The following is a 16,249-nucleotide window of genomic DNA, read 5'->3' as shown; positions in this document are numbered from 1 at the left end:
CCAGGTAGTGGGATATCATTTGAAATCTAAATAAGCAAAATAACCAAAAATATAAATAAATAATTTAGTCAGGAAAGGTTATTTTTTTTTAATCTTATACTTCCAGATAACAATACATTACTGAAAGGAAGGGAAGAAATCTGGAGGAAGAAGCTGAAGCAGAGATCATAGAATATCACTACTTACTGACTTGCTCCTCATGGCCTAATTTCTTATACCACCAAGAACCACTTTCCAATAGACAAAAGGATGGCACTGCCCATGGTAAACTATACCTTTCCACATTAATCATCAGTCCATAAGAAAATAAGTTTCCAACAGGTTTGTCAACCAGCCAGTCTATTGAAGGCAATTTTTTAGTTGAGGTTTCTTCATTCGAAATGACTCTAGCTTGTTTCAAGTTGACACAAAAATGTACTGACATTACAAATGGAATAAAGACTTTCATTTACTCAAAGACTCCACATTTGGTTTAGAAATTCTTATTTGCTAGCTAAAATATTTCATACCCTGGTCCAACCTAGTAGGCTAGTGTGTTTCATCAGTGCATCATTACCAAGACATTTATACTTGGAAAACAATCCAAAATATTAAAAGAAATAGAAATGAGAAAAGCTGCTACCTGTACCTTAATGGTCTTATCCTATTGCTATATAAAATATCAGTGGTGTGGGATTAAACCAGAAACTGTGCTCAACCAGAGACTGTTTGGGTGTCAAAATTAAGAGGCATGACATAGGTCACTCTAAGCTGTTCCCATTTGTTACTTAGACCAGATGAAGTTATCAGTACATTCAAATTCTTTCAGTTAAATAATGAAGCTGTAAAATATAAAATTTAGAAGATATTTCAACTTTTTATCTTCAAGAATTTGCACTTACAGGTTGCTTTCCATACTTTGGTTCCCACAAACCACTCTTTATCTTGTAATTGTGTTTTCTTTCATAGAAAGTAAATTTTGTGCAATCTACTCTCTATCAAAACCCTGCTGACTAAACCCAAAGTCCCCCAAAGTATTTCAGAACCATTTTGTATGAGACCACAGATTCTTATTTAAGCTAAACACCTACTGCCACACAGATGTCTTCTTTTCCCAAAAAATACATTATTAAATTTTTATAAGAAGGAAATGATGATGGAACAAAAGCCCAATGAATCTAGAGAGCATGCAGCACACAACACATGAATCTCAAGGCTGACATGTTGCCTCATATTCTAATTCAGTAATATCATTAGAAATTTGGGTGTTGAGAAAGAATGGTAGTGATGAAATCAAATGCCTGAGGATTTATCCTCTGATTAGGGTCCTTGCATCATTTTCTAAACTGTTAATAACTTACCTTAGCCTAGTTAAACTATCCATATAATGGAAATATGTAAATATATTGACTTATATTTATAAATATCATACACCTGCCTAATGCATGTTTAATACAGAGTATTTATACATGTGATGTAGGTGTTTTAAAAGTCATTATAGAACAGCATGTGTCTATTCAATATAGATATCTAAAAGAGATATTTTTTCACCCATTGAAGAAAGACTGAAGAACAGAATGAATATGATATTAAGCAACTATTTCAAGTAACAAATAAAATTGGTCTTCTACAAGTTGCAATGAAGTATAAATACCAGAATCATTGTTTGTTGATAATCTGTAAGTATAATTACCAAAAGTAACTACATGTAATTTGGTTTTTAGAGAAAGTAATGATGATAAAATGTAATTATCTTTTAAAGGTAGCCTACTATAAAATTGCAAATAATTCAATATCCAACTTTTATCTTTATATTATGCAATTACAATGAAATAAAGCTAACACTAGAGATGCACAAAATAGACTGTTGTATCTATAATAAAATTAGCTTCTGATTAAAACATTCTTCTCAGCGTTTTCTTCAAACCAACTTTGACATATTTGTTTCTCAAGCTGTATATTAGAGGGTTCAACATAGGACCCACAATGCTGTAAAATATGGAAGAGAACTTTGACTCATTCATAGAATCAGCTGAAGAAGGTTTGAGGTACATAAATGCACTTGCATCAAAGAACATAGAAACAGCAATTATGTGGGAACTGCAAGTGCTAAAGGCTTTAGACCTGCGTGAAGTAGACCTTATTTTGAGGATGTTGGAGACAATAAAGCCATAAGAGGCAAAGATCATCACAGTGGGAATGATGATGTCTTTTCCTGTTACAACAAAAACCACTACCTTATTGACATAGGTGCTGGTGCAGGAGAGCTGGAGCAAAGGGAGGAGGTCACAGAAATAATGATTTATGGTGTTTCCATCACAGAAGGTCAATCTCAGGACACACACTGTGTGGATCATGCCATCAGAAAACCCCATCAAATATGAACCAAGAATAAGATGGAAACATATCTTTGGAGACATGGCAACAGTATACATGAGTGGATTGCAAATGGCCACATATCGATCATAGGCCATTGCTGTCAGCACATAACATTCAGATACTGCAAAAAAGCCAAAGAAGTAGAACTGGGTAATGCACCCCATGTAAGAGATAATGTTCTTCTCTAGTATAAAGTTCAACAGCATTTTGGGTATGATCAAAGAAGAATAGCCAAGGTCTATGATGGACAAGTTAAAGAGGAAAAAGTACATGGGCGTGTGAAGGTAAGTATTCAGCATAATTAAAATTATCAAAGTCAAATTTCCAAATGCAGTTATCAAACACATTACCAGAAAAATTATAAACAGTGGTATTTGGAGGTCAGGCTCGTCTGTTAAGCCAAAGAGAATAAATTCAGTTACAAAAGAGCCATTTTCCAGAGACATTGTTTTTTCAAGTATTTGTAGAGACCTTGGAGAACCTCACTGGCCTTCTAATAATATCTTCTCCCACAAAGTTGAGGTATAAAGAGGAGATGTCTGCAAAGAACAACCTGGTATAAATGAAACCATTTTTTACATTATCATAAAGTGAAATAACAATTATTTCCCCCTGTTAGAATCGGATTGGTAGATATAGTTCAAAAATATATTCAGAACTGTTCCTTTTGCTGAGAATGAAGATCTTTTGTGCTAAAATAATCAATCAATGAGAAAAATTGATGAAATGAGGGGAGAAGGCTAAAATATTTTTATTCCCATTTTTCTATATTCCTGCAGCTTCCTTTGAATATGGAGAGAAGTTATAAAACTTGGTGCTGATCTAAGTTTGTAGTCTCTAAAGTTAATACTAAGAACTCTGTTGTAATTAAAATATATAAGAAATAGAAATGCTTAGGTTACTGTTAGTCTCTGAAAAAAATTTCATAAATATAAAGAAATATGAGATCTGTTTATGGAGAATCAATTTGCTAAATAGGACATGTCAAATGAAGTGGAATGTCTAATGACTCTCTGAGCATTCTACTTTCCAAAAATTGTACCTGTGTTCTTCTGATTGAATGAATATTTGAGAAATGGATACATCAAATATCATTATATTCTTCTTTTTTTTTACAGTCAATAACTTTATTAGTTTATCAAAAGCATAACTTTCAACAGCATATTAAAAATATAGACAGCTTATAAAACCCATAAAATATAAACAGCATTGCACTACAATGGATACTTATTATATTATCAACCAAATAATCATCACCCAGTGTGTTACTACTGGAGTGTATTTTGAAATGATTCTCTGTAGATACTGATACTAAGTAGAGTAACATTGGGAACATATATATCATTAGTAGTATATAGCTACACAAGAACAAAAAATTCCAGTTAGAGAAAGCTCAAGAAGGACATAATTATTTCCATAAAGATGTATAAACCTGGGGAAATGATGAGAAATTTAGACCAATAACCATAGATACTGTTCATGCTATTATCAAATATTAAATGTGAACAGTTTGAAGAATGAAAACATTACTTTGCATGGTATTTATCGACAGAATGTTATGTAAACACCTTTCTTTTGGATTCTTCTTAACATGAAGCCATATGTAAAGATAAAATATACCACATGTAATGGAAAAATCTGCATAATCTTATGTACAATCTACAAGAATAGTATAGACAGAAACAGAACAGAACTATGGCTCTTGGAGCCTATGAAGTGAAAGTTAAATACAATGGCTAAATGGGAAGGACATTATAAAGAGGTCTGGGTCTCTAAATTTTTCATTATTAACCAATTAAGAATCATATATTAAATACGTGAGTTTTTAAGGATACCTCTTAAATGTGACATAATAAGTACTAACTCATCATGTAAGCCATTTTTACACACTAATGATAAATGTCTTAAAAGGCACTAGCACAAATCTATTTTGAAACTTACCAAGTGTTTAAGAGAAAAAACCTGTTGGTACATAAACATTATCATTATCAGGTATCCTACAAAGGTAATATTGAGCTCTGAAGGAATTATTTTCTTTGATTTTTAAAAGGACAGTGTAAAAATAATTCTAGAATGACTTCTGACTCATAACTCTTAATTTATAATACTATTATATTAACCACTGTTGTCAGAAGGAAAATAAACAGTATTTTTTAAATATATGAGCCACTGGATAAGACTCCATAAAAGTCAGACAGATGTTATTTCATTTTTTTTCCTGTGAGAGGTAAAAATAAAAATATTCTCAGACTCTTTCTAAAAGCACATCACATCTATATAAGCAGGGAATATAGTGAGTGCATTTACATGCTCAACCATGATACATCTTTGTAACCTTCGGGATTAAAAATTAAATCATACCTGAATTTCTCTTTCGGGATTTTTACATTTTTCATACTTGAGCCAGTATTAAACTCCCATCTTCCAGAACTTTCTTCTCATAAAGAAATGTATTACTTGTTTCTTTGTTTCTGTTTTAAGAATAATGTTCAAAAAGTTTACCCAATGCCTTATTACTTTCCAAGTAAAAGTTACAAAAGTGAAGCCACAATGCAGGTGTACATTGTCTCCCTTAATCATTTTTTGTTAGTTACGTGATTACTTTTGTTTGTTACTCTGTGGATGGATCTCAGGGCCTTGACAATGTTACACAAATACATTATCCATTACATTCCAGCCTGTAAAAATCACCATTGATCTGTTTGTTATGTATTTTCACATTTTTGACGAGTGTTAATTACTGCTTGATTATTGATTTAGTTATTATAAATAATAGTCTACTAGTGTTACAGGTACTCTACTTGAGTCCTCTGCTTTTATATCCTCACAAATATAAATTTGGGAAAAAATATTTGATATCTTTTTGCCTATGTTTCTTCGGGTTAGCCTAGGGAGGGCAAATGCATCATGAACTTTCTGGATTGCTGTGTTAAATTATGAATGAAATGTTGCTCCACGTAAGAGAAATAAAGGAATTTCATATATAAGTAATTACTTGAGTTTAAGAAAAGCTACAGACCTATTACTTCATCATGGATTTAAAATATCCTAAATTATAAGCATATTTGAATCCTGTGCATAAACTATAATGGTGGTGCTACAACGAATACTGGCCGTGAAAATTCTGCAAATGTGAGAACTGCAACTACTCATATCTGTCATCTGCCAGTCATGATACCTGTGCTAGTAATAGACTAAAAATGAGATTTTTGTGAGCATAAAAAGTACAGGTCGTCTCACCTTGGTATCTTAATTTAGTTTTGTTCATATTATATGAATCAGATGGGACATATTTATTGGTCTTTAGGACACCTTTGTGTGCTCCAATATTGGACTTTTACATCATCTAAAAATTGTCCATGGGTTACATATAGCAATTAATATTCTTTCTACATATGAGTATATTTGATAGATAAGATTAAGAATTATTTAAATTCTAGTGAAGAAAAATGGTCTTAAAAACCAGATATTATGACATGCAGTCCAGTCAATTGTGAATTTCATGCCAGCTTGGAATGCCTAGTTAGGTTCTAAGTAAGCTGAGCAACCCAGTGATACCAAGTATCAAAAAATCCAGTACTCCCTGAAAAGTAAAAAGATAAAATAAATTAAAAATTTAAGAAAAATATAGTTCCAACCCTATATTAATACTCCCAACTTTTTTGTACGCTAGATAGTACATGTTTATATATGTCGGCCTCTACCACATGCAAAGTCTGTTATTCCAAAGTAGTAAATGAATGTGGTCAAATGTCTATCAAATTTTACTTGTAGATATTGAGGACAGTCCTCAGTTGTGTAGGTACTTTGTATCACAGACACAGTTGGGGTATAGTCCTGTTTGAGAGCATGTAGACCATAGGAAGTCCTCGCAGGTCCTGCTATATCATTAGCCATTTTATTCTATGAAAAATGGTCTTTAATTGATCAGAAGTCTGGCTGACATCTAACCTTCTTAGTTGTGAGTGATATAATACACCTATGACCTCATCTGGTTTCTCATGTGAATGATGGGTACTTGAATTCATGTCTCATACTTTCGCAAGAACTACTTTTACCTGATTATTGATCAAATCATCAACTCTTGTAATAAAAAGTATGTATTGAATATATTAAAAACAAGATGTGAATATTTAGAAATATATTAAGTGTTTGGATCACAAGGTCATTCACCTTCTGAGGAATGTGCTGACATCTAAGAACCCTCCTTATGTTGCCTTCTTAGGAAAAAACAAAGAGTGAAAACTTTCCTACTCTTAATGATTCTCTGAGGTCGGGAAGCATGCAAAGACTTCAGCTGCAGCCCCAAATAATTATTAGAAACCTAATATATCCTGAGACTTTGGAACCCACCTTATGTTTTACTTTAGGGATGTAACATGTGGCAAACCTTTAGAATCTATTACAAGTTGGATTGTCTGGCCCTGTTTTATTTTACACAATAGGCAGTGATATAATGTAGGAGGGAGGGAACCAGATAAAGAACAGTACTGTTATAAAAGAAAGTTGATTGTCAGCAAGGGGACATGCAGAAGGGGGTAAAGGCAGAGAAAGGAGGGAGACAAAGAAGGTCAGAAAAAGAATAGAGAGGGAAGAAGAGGAGAGACAGGGGAAAACAAACTTTTTATTTTGTTTTCTTTTTCTTTTTCATTTTACAATTCCCTTACTGTCTCCAACAGGTCAAACCCTCCCACCTTCCTTATTCCCAACCTCCCTCCTCTTCTCTTCTGAGTGAATAGCCATGCCTTAGTTGTCCCTCTGCCATAGAATAACAGTCTCCAGGAGGCTGGCCTTATCCTCTCCCACTGAGGCCAGACAAGGCAGCCCAACTAGAAGAACATTTTGGATAACAGATGTTCCAGTTCAGGACTCACATGAAAATGAAGCTGTACATCTGCTAAATATAAGTGGGAAAGCCTAGGTCCAGCCTGTATATGGTATTGTTTGGTGGGTCAGTTTCAGAGAGAACTAAAGGTCTAGTTTAATTTATTCTGTTGGTCTTCTACTGAAGTTCCTACCCCCTTCAGAGCCACAATTCGACTGCCTATTCTTTCATAAGAGTCAGGGTATGACAGAGACCTGGGATAAAGCAGGTACACAAGAATCAGTGGAGGTGATCTTAGCTGTGACTACATCATTACGGATATGGAGCCTGAAGAGGCCTCTTTCTGTAGCAATGCAGAAACCCCAGTGGAATAATATGAAAACCAACCTACCCATAAAACTTTCAACCCAAATTTTATCTTATCTGTAAGAAATACAGGGATGGAGGGGTAAGGCAGAGCCTGAGGCAATGGCTAAGTAATAGTGGGCCCAACATGAGGCTCAGACCGTGTGAAAGCACTAATCCCTGACACTTTTAATAATATGCTGTCATACTTACAGAGAGGAGTCTAGCATGGCTGTCCCAGAGAGCCTGCAACCAGCAGCTGATTCAGACAAATGCAGACTCAGACAGACAAATCATGTGTGAAGCTTAGAGCAGTATTCTTATATTCCTGGCTTCTGGATCTTACCTGTCAGGTAGCTTTTTTATGTAACTGTTAGGTAGAGGTTAGAGGAATTTCACACAGTCCCAAAGCATGATATTTCTTTATTCCTCAATTCCAGTGGCTCTCTAAATTCGAGGGAATTTCCCAAGACACTAGTTCCAATGTCAGTTGCAATGTACTTTTGATTTTATACTCTAGCTATGCCTTATACAATAACTATAAGTGGTCTGTCATATTCCCCTTGTTTCTTTTCTGGTTTTGTGATAATATATACTGACAAAAGCAACATTAAGGTATAAAGGGTTAGTACTGTGAGTGAAGAATATGGAATGGCTGAGAAACATCTGAGGAAGTGCTCTACATCCTTAGCCATCAGGGAAATGCTAATCAAAACAACCCTGAGATTCCACCTCACACCAGTCAGATTGGCCAAGGTCCAAAACTCAGATAACAGCAGATGCTGGCGAGGTTACTGAGAAAGAGGAACACTTCTCAACTGTTGGAGGGGTTGTAAACTGATACACCCATTCTAAAATTTGTCTGGCGATTCCTCAGAAAAATAGACATAGTAGTACCTTAAGATCCAGCTATTCCACTTCTGGGCATATACCCCAGAGACACTCCAATATACAACAAAGATACTTGCACCACAATGATTATAGCAGCTCTATTTATAATAGCCAAAATCTGGAAAGAACCCAGATGTCCTTCAGAAGATGAATGGATCCATAAATCGTGGTACATTTACACAACGGAGTACTACTCGGCCATCAGAAACAATAACTTAACCACATTCTTAAGAAAATGGTTGCATATAGAGAATATCATCTGAGTGAGATAACCCAGTCACAAAAGAACCAACATAATATGCAGTCACAGATAGTGGAATGCTAACTCCAGAGGCTTGGATTGCCCCAGAAAGAACTCACAGACTGTGTGAAGTTCAAAAAAAAAAAAAAAAAAAAAAAAAAAAGAAAGAAAACAAAACAAAACAAATAAAAAAAATAATAATTCTCAATCCTTCCACACCAAGAAAACGTTGACTAATTCCAGGTTACACCCTGTTTTACATGTACTTTTTGCTCATTGTAACTAGTAAGACCTTAATGCAGAGTAGCAAACCTTAAAAAAAAAAAAAAAAAAAAAAAAAAAAAAAAAAGACAAGCACTGACACAATTGTATTTGTATACATTTATACAATATGTTTAAAAATTTTTCCTTTATCTTTGTTTTTTAAAATAATGTTTAAAAAACAGCAAAAAATAATAAAAAAATAAATTAAACTTTGTTTATTACTGAAGAACATAAGTCAAATCAAGGTTACCCGCACAGAACATGTTTCTCTTTTATTTCTAAATATTTTCCAAGAAGAGAGTAAGATTTTGTTCTTCTTTATATTCCTTAAGTTAAATTTCCCTAAAGCAAGTTTTAATTGCAAATTATTTTGTCTGTTAATGTGATTCTCTACTAACTTTGCCACAACTAAATCCCCACATTTCAATAATTCTCTAAAATTCTATTGTTCTACTATCCAATTTTGCTTACTGTTGCTATGATAAATGACCATGAACAAAATAATCTTGGACTAGAAAACCATATTTTTTTACAAGTTCTTGGGCCCTGATGTATCACTGAAGGAATTCAGACCAGGAACTCATTGCAGTAGCCTTGTAGCAGAGAATATGGAGCAATGTTATTTACTGCTCTCATATTTACTAGGTTCATATTTACCCACTTCCTTACACGTCCTAATGCCTGCCTAGGAGTGGAATCACCCACAGTGGACTTGGCTCTCCCATTTCAATGTACAATCAAGAACATACAACCAAAAAATATGTCCATAGATCAATTTGATAAAAGCAGTTTTTCAGTGGAGATTCCTTCTTCCCAAATGTGTCGAGTTGACTACCATAATTAGTCATCATACATCTATTCATCATAGATAATATTTTTATTTTTTGACTAGTTGAGATATAAGATAATCAGACATATACATCTTGGTCTAAAAATTAACACAAAATCAGATACAATTTCAGTATAATTTTTATTTCTAATTTTATATGGAAAGATTTTTTATTTTTGTATGTTTATTTTTGACTTGATACATGTAACTTTTATTCTTTCCAAAGACATAATCAAAATGCCTCTTAAAACATTTCTGAGGTTTTCTGTCCAAAGAATTTAAATTCCATACTGAATCAGTCATTTTTAAATTTACCAGTGAAACATGCATCTGCTGTTTAAAAATGAAAAGACAGGAAATAGTTTTACTGAATAAATATGGTTCACACACACACACACTCACACACACACACACACACACACACACACACTCACACACACAGTGCTGAAGAAATTTATAGATCATCATTAAAGAAACACATTAGAAATAAATCCTCATATTTCCTTCACTCTGAGAGAGAGAGGGAGAGAGAGAGAGAGAGAGAGAGAGAGAGAGAGAGAGAGAGAGAGAGAGAGAGAGAGAGAGAGAATACTGAATTTAGAGATCTATATATTGTTGTTCATTTAAGGATACAAAGCGATATTGCAGACACACAAAGACACAAAGAGTATTTGAGATTTAAAATGAAATGACAAATGTGGCTAGTTTTCTGCATCATCATACAGACAATTTCATATTACTTGAATCAAATCAATGAACAAAACAGTTAAATATATCCTCTGCTAACGTTTATAGTAAGAAACAACAAAAGAGAAGAGCTACTTAGTGTTGTTCTAAAAGAGGTAAAATGATAAAAGAATCAATTGTACAAAGTGAGAAGACATATTTTTTAAAAAATGATAAAAAGCAGTTATCTCATTTCAATTGAGATGAAAGAAAGATCATATGAAAACATTTTAAGTAGAACATACTCAATAAAATATATCACAACAGAATTATTAAATGTAGAAATAGTCATAATATAGTAAACACAGACAAAGTATTGTTTAAGTACAGGCTGAGAGAGATCCAGTTTCTGATCAAAATGTTCTCCTGCTCAAAGTTTTTCTCAGGGCAACTTTAACATCTTTGTTTCTCAAGCTGTAAATTAAAGGGTTCATCATGGGAACCACAGTGGTATAAAAAAGAGAAGAGAATTTCCCCTCATTGATGGATAGAGCTGAGGTAGGTTTGAGATACATGAAAGCACCTGATCCAAAGAACAGAGAAACAGCAAGCATATGGGAACTGCAGGTGCTGAAAGCTTTAGACCTGCTTTCAGTGGATTTTATTTTAAGGATGCTGGATAGGATGAAACCGTACGATATAAAGATGATGATTGTGGGAACAATTATGTCTTTACCTCCTACAATGAACATCTCTATTTCATTGACATAGGTGCTGGTGCAGGAGAGCTGCAGCAAAGGGAGGAGATCACAGAAATAGTGGTTGATGGTGTTCCTACCACAAAATGTCAGTCTCAGGACAGATCCAGTGTGTATCATGGCACCAGAAAATCCCATGAAATATGAACCAAGCATCAGATAACAACATACCTTAGAAGACAAGGTAACATTGTACAACAGTGGATTGCAGATGGCCACATAGCGATCATAGGCCATTGAAGTCAGCACATAACACTCAGAAATAACAAAAGCACAAAAGAAGTAGAACTGGGTCATACATCCCATGTAAGAGATAACATTTTTTCTTTGTATAAAGTTCATCAGCATTTTGGGTGTAATCACAGAGGAATAACAGAGATCAATTAAAGACAAGTTAAATAAGAAAAAATACATGGGTATGTAGAGGTGAGAATTTAGCACAATTAAAATAATCAAGGTCAAGTTCCCCAACACAGTTATCAGGTATACTACAAAAAAGAGTAGGAACAGAGGTATATTGAGGTCAGGTTGGTCTGTTATTCCCAAGAGAATGAACTCAGTTACCATAGAGCCATTTTCAAAAGCCATTCTTCTCTCAGACAATCTGTAGAGACATAAAAATAAGTGAAATTTGAGTTAAAGAAAAATTTACAAACACACTTTCTCTTTCAAATGGTCAGTTTCTTGTTTTAAAGTCATTAAACAAATGACTTTAAAATCCTTGAACCTGCCTTTCATGCTTCCATGATACAGAACATTTTCTCCCTCAAACATCATCTTAGAGGTTAATTACAGTACAAAGCATCACTAATATACCACAGCTTTGACCAGTGACCTAATTTTGATAATCTGACTAACTGAAAAGCTCAAATTGGATGCACAGGAAATCACTGCCCTTCTTTCTTCTCATCCTTTCTTTATTACTTCTGTCTACTCTTCAATCAAGGAAAAAATTTTAGTAATCTGTGGTTCTCTATCTCCAGACTGCTCTTCAGCGTACTGAAAGTAATGAGCATTATTTCATATATATATATATATATATATATATATATATATATATATATATATATATATATATATATATATATATATATATATGAAAAGAGAGAGAGAGAGAGAGAGAAAGAGAGAGAGAGAGAGAGAGAGAGAGAGAGAAAGAGAGAGAGAGAGAGAGAGAGAGAGAGAGAGAGAGAGAGAGAGAGAGAGAGAAATTGGCCTCGTTTATGGAAATGCAGCTTACTGAATAAGACACTGCAGTTTATATTAATGTAACTCTAGCATTTCTCTGATTCTACATCTAGGATCTTTTTTCTGTGTATGTCTGTTGAACTTTTAGACTTGCTCATGAGGCTATAAATATTTTGGACTCCATCTGACAACACAGCCACTATGAAAACTAAAGCAAACAAAGAAAACTTTAGAAGAAATACTGCATCATCTCAGTGAAGTCAAAAAAACAATTCTACACACCCAAACAGACAAAATAGTGTTTGTTGCTGGAGCTAGTGGGAGAGTAATTGGCCCAAGGGGAAGAAAGTTTCATCTTTCAAAGTAAAAAGAGCTTAGAAAAATACTGTGTAACATATTCACTTGAATGGTGAATTTGTAATAGAATCCACCTCAAAGTAACTTATTATAGGTATATTTACACAAGTAAGTGTGACTTAACATAGAGAAGAAGCACATGGAAGTGAGCTTCAATGTTGGGTCATTACACAAAGCTTATGTAGTCATAACAAGTACTCCACATCACAAATCCTTCTACACAGTATGTATTTCAGGATTCTTACACAGTAAATTTGTACAAGAAAATTTAAGACTTTAGTATGATATATTTTAGAACTTACCCTATTGAAGTGAGAGATCTTGTTGTCCTTTCATTGGTATTTGTCCTTCTTACTCTGCAAAGACATTAGGCTCCAAAACTCTGTGTCCTTACATTCTAAAATGATCCTAAATAGAATTCATAAATTGTGTGGGCTGAACACCTTTTGATTATGTGTTTATGTGTCATAATTGTAGTCATAATTCTTTAAAGAAAAAATAAAACGGCCTTTATTTTGATCATATTTGCCTCCTAAAATAAGACACTAGACATTTTATATGGGTTTAATTGCATATTAACCATCATAAGCAAGACAGAATCTTTTTTAGCTTCTTCCCAGGAAACATAGCAGATAGAAAAAAGAAGAAGTGGCAATGCCATTCAGATGCCTACACATCTATATTTTCTTGGCAACTCGATATTTTATTCAACAATACCCATCTCTTTGGGGATTAACCATGCTCCCTGCTGAAGCTAATGATCAACTCCCAGATTCTAACTATCTCTTGTCTTCAGGGAAATCTGTTGCTGTGATTATTTCTCAGTTTGTCACCATGTTTTTAATGTTTGTATCCACAGAGTCTTCCCAGAGGCTTTCTTAAAACTAGATGTAAAGATTCTTACAGAATGTTATAACACACACATTTACATGTGTTTCTCAAAATTAGGTTTAATTTTTTTTGATTCTTTTCTATTTGTTAATGCTCTGTGGATGTATGCATTTAGGTTAGACAAGTTCTGAATGGCATTCTCTAGCCCTCTAACATAATTAATATTCGGATGGGATAGGTTAGAACACATTCTTATAATATATCCTGGAATTCAGAGGAAAAAAAAAAAAAACTAGAATATTGTTATTCTGGTGGGCTGGGAGAGTTGACTTCACTGGAGACACCCATGGACCTTTCAGATGCAGGAAGCTTCTATTCCTTTATACCTGTCATGTTGACACTAATGGGCAACTTTGTTCCATCACCTATGGCATGAAATTCTCAGCCCTCTATCACAAATGACACTATCTCTTCTCTCACACAGAGTCCAGCCATGAAAATGTATCAGTGAAACTGAACGTCCTTCTTCCAGATATATTTATTTCTTTGATTTTCAAAATACCCCATTAATCCTGATCTAACACCCGTACTTCCTCTGTACTTTTACACTTCTGTGCTCTGTGCCTTTGTGCTCAGATACTATACCCTCAGGTTGTCTCAGTATATTTTAGAAGTTGCACATGCCCACTCTGTCCTCCCAGCATTTGAGGTTATTGGATAAAATAAATTAAAATTCCGCCAAGTGACCCACTCTTGTAATGCACTCAAGAGGTAACAGCCAGAAGATGTGTCAAGTAAGCATCACCAACCTAGTCAGTCACTTGATAGCATAGGCTGTAAAGATAGTAAAAAAGAAAATAAATACATTGAAAATTGAGTCAAAGAATATGAAACATACAAAATTAAAATTTGTCAATTTTTGGCAAAGAAACCAGTTAATATATATTTTGTGTTTTCTGACTCATATAGGATGTGGTTGTTTTTGGGAAGTATGCATGCGTTGAGGGAATAAGTGTTAATTTTTTTCTAGATCAAGGGTGAGTGATCACAACCTGTAAACAAAGACTTGGGTCTCAGTAAATATTACTCTGTAATGGGGAAGATTCATAGAGGTTTTCAGGGAACAGAACAAAGTTAGAAATCAAGGCATTAAAAAAAAAAAAACAGTGGTAGAAACATTACAAAAGGCAGGCAGAGAAATCTGACCTAAGGTCTCACAAATTGGGGGCTTTTGTGTTTGCCCCTCTATTGGTAGAAAGTAGAGCTTTGTTATGTTAATACATTCCAGGAGTTTTCTGTATTTGATACAAAGTTGGGAAAGTGAAAGTGAGGGCTCTTTGGGTAGCTAGAGGTACCCCCAAAAGATATTGTAATTAGGCTGTCATATCCAAAACCATTTCTTCCAGGCTCTTCCCAACACTTACCTACCAACTGAATTTCTATAAAAAGACTGGCTTCTCTAATACTCTCTCTCTCTCTCTCTCTCTCTCTCTCTCTCTCTCTCTCTCTCTCTCTCTCTCTCTCTCTCTCTGTCTCTGTCTCTGTCTCTCTCCTTTTCTGTCTCTTTTCTTTCTCTGCCTCTACTCCTTTCTCAACACCTCTTTCCATGCCTCCAAATAAGCTCCAAATCAATCTAGATCCTTCATATGACTGGTATCCTAAAGCAGACCCTTAAGGGGGACCACACTTTGCTTTACAAAACACATCAGTTTTTACAGAGCAGTCCTTTACAGCTTGAAGCTCTTTATGCCTGTCTACAATCTCAAGATCATGTTTGGAGTTCACACATCTATAGCTTGACTAACCAGAGAAATCAAGGTATTTGTGAATTTTGTACATTTTCTAACTTGAGTGAGGGTGAGGTTGAAACATACAGAATATGAATGATAATCAGAAATGCAGGTGAGAGTAATGTTGGCATTCCTTTAAAGCACCTCCAAACAGTTACCTAGCAACAGCCTGGCAGGCCTGGCTTGCTAAAATGGAGACTGTTTAGCATCTCTCTTTGACTCTCTGCCACTATTTACTCTCTCTGATCTATTTCTCCTTCTGTTTCTCCTTGTGTTCCTGGCTGGCCTCTTCTCTTTTTCAGTCTCTCTCTCTCTGTTCTTCTCTGTCTTAACTTCTTTGCCCCTACTTCCTTCTCAACTCCCCTTCCCATGTTTCCAAATAAACTATATTCTATCCTAGACCAGTCCTATGTCCAGTGCCTGATATGGGATGAGCTTGCTGAGGTATCCCCTTCCACTGCACCATACCAAACTCAACAGAACACATTAGAACAAATTGTGTTTTTCTCAATAAGTGATGTAGATTTATTTGTATTGAATCAGAATCTCTGGTTCACAGGCATTCATGTGATAGTTCTTGTATAAATACTAAGGGTTAATTACTGCAGTAATTATTTTTAAACATACATCATTGTGAAAAATAATATAAATTCTGGAAGAAAAGTTTTCTCAAAGTTCGATTTTCTGATTAAATTGCAATGACAGGAAAGGTTTGAAATTTGCGAATCCAGATGGTAAGTAATTTATTTTTGGATAGCTTCTTTGACTTTATCCTCAAAAAGACATGCCTTTGACCAGCTCTTGGTCAGATCTAACATCACATGGTTGATTAATAGATAAAAACTTTGAAATCTATTGAATGCCCAACCACTAGCTGTAACCACACTAAAAGCAAAGAATGTCATC

At 34.4% G+C, this 16,249-nt stretch overlaps 2 protein-coding genes across 2 annotated transcripts in view; both read right to left on the bottom strand.

The window, feature by feature from the left end:
* Window positions 1–1,874: 1,874 nt before the first annotated feature.
* On the bottom strand, window positions 1,875–2,804 carry LOC308431134 (olfactory receptor 8B8-like; the record flags this gene model as incomplete). Its single annotated transcript, XM_080930495.1, has 1 exon — window positions 1,875–2,804. One exon carries the CDS (start codon window positions 2,802–2,804, stop codon window positions 1,875–1,877), a length of 930 nt encoding a protein of 309 aa, XP_080786621.1.
* Window positions 2,805–10,832: 8,028 nt separating this feature from the next.
* The window catches only part of LOC308431189 (uncharacterized protein), a gene marked incomplete at both ends in the record, with an annotated part of 40,900 nt that continues 35,483 nt past the window's right edge, over window positions 10,833–16,249 (bottom strand). Inside the window, 1 exon segment of the mRNA XM_080930555.1 lies at window positions 10,833–11,444. Within this exon segment, the coding sequence (XP_080786681.1) occupies window positions 10,833–11,444 (612 nt within the window).

The sequence above is a fragment of the Micromys minutus genome, assembly GCF_963924665.1.
Source record: "Micromys minutus genome assembly, chromosome: 16".
NCBI classification, from domain to species: Eukaryota; Metazoa; Chordata; class Mammalia; order Rodentia; family Muridae; genus Micromys; species Micromys minutus.
Note: the sequence above shows the minus strand (reverse complement) of the source record. Positions and strands in the feature narration are given on the sequence as shown.